The following is a 6,396-nucleotide window of genomic DNA, read 5'->3' on the forward strand; positions in this document are numbered from 1 at the left end:
CTTGGCCAGTGCATTGCAAACATGTGGTCTAGGATACATACTTAACGTACATCCTTGCGATACTGTACTATTAACTAAGTAACCTTAGTACTCAAGGGTTCAATAGACCTTTAAATATAGGAGCCATGTTGACAGATTACTAACTTCACTTCAAGATTCTTTTCAAACGTTTGCTAAGCCATGATGATATTTGACCTGAAAAGGAAAACTGACTGTAGTAGACCATTTAAGCCTTTGAATTGTGACACATTTGTTTGCATTGTTTATCAAAAAAAGTCTTATTCTCTGCATTTATTCCAAATTGGTAGTCGTTGGTAGTCACATCCCTCCATTTCTGCTCACCTCATTCATGAACTACTAGAGGTGTGACTAGATCTCGTGCCACGAGATCTTGCGACATTAAAATGTGACGAGATTTTTCGTCGAGCTGAAAAGTTGTCTTGTGAAAGCGAAAGTAAACGATTAAAACTATTTTAATACCTCGCGTTTTGAAGGCGGCTCCCTGATGCATGCAAATATCTTCCAATATGAAAGCTATCTTGGGCTGGGCTGTGTAGTTGTAACCATCTCTTAGCTCTGTATCATGCTTAAAGAAAAAATTGGTCTCTGTTTGCACTTTGAATATTGAAAGAGTAATTTGATTATGGTTGCACTTATTGTTTGCACTTAAGAACACTAAGAAAAAATAATTTTAATTTATACTGTTTTTATTTCTTTGATCAATTTGTGGAGAGGAGTTCAGTTAGGAGGTCAACAGTTGTAGAAGCTCATAAATCATGTACAGTAAGGTCTGAAGAGACTGAAATCTTACAGAAGAGAAGTCAGTTTGTTGCAAAACCTTTTACAGTGCTTGAGTATTGTTGTCTTTTACTGCATATGATAATTAATACTCAAAAAGTAGAACTGAAATGACATTCATTACAAAATGATTGGTTAAAGTATTTCAAATGCACCTGCAGACTGTTTTTCTAGTCATGCCTTTCATCAGTAAGGATTTTTTAAAAATATTCGTAAAAATCTCGTCTCGTTCTCATGAACCCAGTCTTGTGTCTCATGAGCTAACTGTCATGTATATGTAATTGTATATGTGATGTACATTATTTCTCTGCTGATATACAGTACTGTGCAAAAGTCTTATTTTCACCCCCCAAAAAAGGTTTTAAGCCAGTTATTTATATCTTTTGCTGTAGTGTGTCAATAGGAAATAAACGTTCACATTTCCAAACATTAATTTTGCCATTAATTGTAATAATCCAGTGAGATTTTTGATTACACAAGGAGTCTGACAACAGCCGGTGCTCCACACATTGATCTGATCTCACCATCATCGAATCCATCTGTGATTACATGAAGAAACAAATGAAACTGAGACAAACTAAATCCAGGAGAACTGTGGCCGTGTCTCCAAGATGCTTGAAGAAACCTGCCTGCAAAGATGCAGTACTGTGAAGAGTTTTAGGCACTTGTCTAAAAATGCTGTAAAGTGAGGATGTTTTTAAAAAAATACTGTTATAAATGGATTTTATTTATCAATTAACTTATATTAACTAAATCAAAACAATATTTTGTGTGACCACCCTTTGCATTTAAAACAGCTCTTGTCCAGGTACACTTGGGCATCATTTTTCAGGTAGCTTTGGAGGCAGGTTTCTTAAAATCTCTTGGAGACACGGCCACAGTTCTTCTGGATTTGGTTTGTCTCAGTTTCATCTGTTTCTTCATGTAATCACAGATGGATTTGATGATGGTGAGCTCCATGTGGAGCACCGGCTGTTACCAGTCTTTTTGTGTATTCAAAAATCTCACTGGATTATTACAGTTAATGGCAAAATGAATGTTTGGAAATGTGAACGGATATTTCCTATTGACACACTACAGCAAAAGATATAAATAACTGGCTTAAAACCTTTTTTGGGGGGTGAAAATACTGTTGGCCTAAGACTTCTGCACAGTACTGTATGTCAGTTTCATTGTTATATTTAATTTTCTAAAAATTATATTTGCTCTTTCTCAGGGCACTGTTTGGCTCCTCTTTTGAAGAGCGTCTTAAAGAGCTGCCAGAGTTCAAACCTGAAGAGGTGCTGCCCTCTCCCAATCTACAGAGTCTAGCAACTTCCCCTAGAGCCATACTGGGTAGCTACCGCAAGAAGAGGAGGAACTCTACAGGTGAGAGCAAATACTAAATGTAATACGCATTTGTAAAGTCATTATATTAATTGTATTGTTTTCCTCACTTTTGCTTTTTTGTGTGAATTTGATCTTTCCTTTCATTCTCTTTTCTTCCCTTCCCTAGATCTGGACTCTGCTGATGACCCCAGTTCACCAAGGAGGAAGAGTCGTCGCCTGTCCAGCTGCAGCTCAGAGCCCAACACGCCCAAGAGTGCTGCCAAGTGTGAAGGGGACATCTTCACCTTCGACAGGGCTGGTGGGCTCATTTTTATGTATTAACTCACACTCATTAACACATACATAAAGATATTTATATGTTTTCTTGTCTTCTGTGTTTATCAGTTGGAGAGACAGAGCATATTTTGGAGGAGTTGGACCGCGTGCCGCCATCCTCTTTGCGTCGGATGCTGGACCAGCGGCGTGCACTCGTCATGCAGCTCTTCCAGGAGCACGGCTTCTTCCCCTCAGGTAACATCAAGTTAGCATCTCTTGGGGTAATAGAGAGACTTTTGACTTGCATTGCTGATTAAAATTGACAGTAAAGTCATTTATAATTATGTTACAAAACATTTCTATTTCAAATGAATGCTGTTCTTTTGAGCTTTTTATTTACCAAATAATCCTGAAAAATATGTATCTGTTTCCACAAAAACATTAAGCAACACAACTGTTTTCAACATTGATAATAATAAAAAATATTTCTTGAGCACCAAATCAGCATATTAGAATGATTTCTGAAGAATCATTTGACTCTGAAGACTGGAGTAATTTAGCTTTACCATCACAGAAATAAAATACATTTTAAAATATATTAAAATAGAAAACCTTTATTTAAAATTGTACACATATTTCATAATATTACTGTTTTTACTTGGGCTGGGTTAAAATATTGATTTCTCAATTTTTATCAGTTCTCATTTTGAAGAACCGTTATTGAACAATCAATCAGACTAAGGTCTTTGCTGTTTTCAGTTGATGAATGAACAAAAAATTGTCACAAACATCCCATCCAATAAATCTCAATAAACTTTGTGCTTCTTCTGATAAGAAAATAAGTTTCAGCTTTCAAAATCTGTCAGTTTTATTACTTTAACGTGACGTGACAGATTGCTGTAGTGCCTGAACTGAACATCTCTTCCTCTTTACTACTAGAGCATGAAATAAACATGAATGAACATCAGAAGGTATGTTGAAAGATATAGTACAACTTACTGAAATCCGTATCATGTCACCTCGGAAAGACGTCAGTTAAATAGCTTGTAAACAATATCACGTAATATTACATTTACCTCAGAAAAGCCATTTGGTGTCCATAAACTCATCAGCTAGAGAGTAACTCTGGAGAGGAGCATTTTGCTAATGTATGCACAATATTGCATATTCATTGTAAATTTATGCCTATTATTACAATGTTATTATTATAAAAACTTCCTTATGTGTATCTTAAATTTAAATAAACTAAAAATCTGTTTATTTTAACCTTAAATATTATAGTGATGTACCAACTGGGGTTCCCTGTTGTTCCCTTAGTTCACAGCATTAGTTGAGAGATGTCTTTTCCTTGAGGCAAACGTGACTATACCTTATAGGCCCCAATTAATCGATATGGTATTAAATCGCAAGCTTGTGAATCATAATCGAATCGCGAAATTCGTGTCATTGCCTTGGTGAGCATAAGAGACTTCTTTTAAAAAACTTTTGAACAGCAATGTACTTTGTTTGTGGAAAAATAACCACTCAATAAAAATTATTGTGTACGATTTATTATCGTAATATTATGAACAAATTATTTACATTTCAGTTTGACTTTTTCTTTCTTTTTTAGACTATTTCTCTATACGTAATTTTTCTTTTTATGTTTCAGAGATATCTTTTTTTTTTCTGTGTCAGATGCAGCAGAGTCAATGCTATTCATTGATGCTAACATTACAACAACTGAAAAAAACTGGAACTTAGCATGCATATTTCATTTTTCTGTTACAGCGCAAGCCACAGCTGCCTTCCAAGCTCGCTACTCTGACACGTTTCCCAACAAGTTGTGCCTGCAGCTGAAGATTCGCGAGGTAAGGCAGAAGATCATGCAGACCGCCGGCAGTTCTGAAATTGTGGGAGGCGTGGCTCTTGGAGGTTCTGACTCCGCCTCCACTTCTGGACCATCCAATCCTGCGCCCAGGGAGAATTCCGAGCCAGATGAGAGGGGCAGGGCCACGGAAGAGCCAAAGAAAGGCGCGGACGATCCGCAGGAATCGAGATGAAGAACGACTGAGGAGACGAGCAGAACGGAAGGATGAAAGACGAATGTAGGGAAGGATTCTAGAAATGTGTAAAACCATTTCCGCTGACAGTACAGCACTTATGTGGATTTTGCTTCATTTCTAATCGAACTGATTTCGTTGCCATTGCGTTCACTTCGTTGATGTTCTGTTGTTATGCACAGTTACACACGCACACGTTCACACACGTTATGCAATTACATAACAATATCACTTTCTCACATTAATGACTTGCACAAGGAACTATTACATATAGCGCATGAGGTCGCACTCATTTGCATATGCCACTCGTGTCAGGCAGCCATTGGTCCACCTCTGCATTAGGGCGGGCGTCACTTTCTGTCCGAATTTTAGAGCCCTTCAATGCTGCACCACAGGCAGCACCAAACCAGCCTGTCTGCACATGCTCAGTAAAGTCCCCGCATGGGGCTAGCACAGATTTTTATCGAATGGACTGAATGTTTTAGAAGAGAAATTAGACTGTTTGAGGTACCGGTAACTTTCAATTCAAAACAGGGATGGGGTGGGGGGGCGGGTTGTGGGGGACAAATGCGCTTGCACTTTCATTTTTAGAGACCGAGGAAAGCAATAGCCTGGGAGGAGAAGGGTCTTCGTGCAAATGTTACACCCCCTTGGCGGGGTACATGCATCGGCTGTTACTGTTCTTCAGCACGGGCTGTAAATTCACAACAGGTTTTTTTTGTCCCAGAAGCAACAAACTCAAGACTCGTAATCACGTAGACCAGCGGAGCAGAAAACAGAGGCTACGGCGACCGCCACAATTGCATAACAACAACAACAACAACAACAACAACAACAACACAGCACACTCAAAGCCAGAGAGGAAAACATTGTCCTAACCTCGGAAGAATCATACGAAAGAAGACGAAAACGAATAGAGACACTACCCCTCTTTGAATCAACGTGTAGATATGCTTTGTCGTTTTGTTGTTGTGTCGTAACGGTGGAACTGACTGATATCTTTTTTTGTATTAGCTTGCGCCTCTCTTCTTCTTACTCAAGTAATATTTTCAGCATGGACTAATCCAGCTATCTAAGTGTTGGAGCAATTGCGTCGAAAACAAAAAAAGACTGTGTTTTAGCCTCTTAGCTGAAGCTCCTCTTCTCTGGCCGCTGACTTAGGCTTTTCCCCGTACACTGTATATATATATATATATATATATATATATATGTATGTATGTATGTATGTATGTGTATATATATATATATATATGTATGTATGTATGTATGTATGTGTATATATATATATATATATATATATATATATATATATATATATATATATATATATATATATATATATATAACCGTGATGGCTGGGGAGGGGGGCAGAGGGTGGGCACGAGGCTCTCTCTGTGTTCTTTTCCTCGTTTCTTTCTTTTTTATATTTCAATCAGGTGTTTGCACAATATATGGTCCTAGACCATGGTTTAAATCAGGAAAGTATTTGTTTTTAGATATTTAAAAACTAACCAACGACTTTGTTCCATTGCGTTCGATTCTCCCTTTCCGCATCCCGTAAGGAAAGCCCTTATTTTTTCATCTCCTTAAGACTTTTAACTGAAGTGTTGATGGAAAGCGCCACTTTAAGCACTGGTCTGGAGTCAGAGCAAGCTTTGTAGTCTGCGAAGACTTCGATTCAGGATTACGCAAGGGAAAGCTGACCCGAGACCAGCGCTGGGGCGGCATTTCTCAGGATCTCCTCTTTCTTACTCTGCCTCTTCTTTCATTGGTGCAATAGGACGTGGGTGGGAATTTTTTTGAAGTAGACGAGTGACCTGTTAGTGCCATAGATTTTCACTGTACAAGCTGTAATAAAATGATATATATATGTCAAAAAGAGAGTGGGAAAAAATGTCAGAATTCAGAAGCGAGTATCAAGAGAGAAATCCAAACTGAACAAACTAAAATCTGAAGAAGAAAAAAAAAAGAA

At 37.9% G+C, this 6,396-nt stretch overlaps 1 protein-coding gene across 3 annotated transcripts in view; it reads left to right on the plus strand.

Annotated features, from left to right (window-relative positions):
• Nucleotides 1–5,702, plus strand: part of cica (capicua transcriptional repressor a) — a 28,974-nt gene extending 23,272 nt beyond the window's left edge. Inside the window, exons 18-22 of one of the 3 annotated variants that reach the window (XM_067361591.1) lie at nucleotides 2,015–2,166; nucleotides 2,294–2,425; nucleotides 2,512–2,637; nucleotides 4,153–4,469; nucleotides 5,152–5,702. In XM_067361591.1, coding sequence (XP_067217692.1) covers nucleotides 2,015–2,166; nucleotides 2,294–2,425; nucleotides 2,512–2,637; nucleotides 4,153–4,424 — 682 coding nt within the window. In that variant the 3' untranslated portion in view covers nucleotides 4,425–4,469; nucleotides 5,152–5,702. Of the gene's footprint in view, nucleotides 1–2,014; nucleotides 2,167–2,293; nucleotides 2,426–2,511; nucleotides 2,638–4,152 lie in introns of all 3 variants that reach the window. The other 2 variants (XM_067361590.1, XM_067361592.1) reach the window with 2 other exon arrangements.
• Nucleotides 5,703–6,396: the final 694 nt, after the last annotated feature.

Source organism: Chanodichthys erythropterus, chromosome 15 (genome assembly GCF_024489055.1).
Source record: "Chanodichthys erythropterus isolate Z2021 chromosome 15, ASM2448905v1, whole genome shotgun sequence".
NCBI lineage: Eukaryota > Metazoa > Chordata > Actinopteri > Cypriniformes > Xenocyprididae > Chanodichthys > Chanodichthys erythropterus.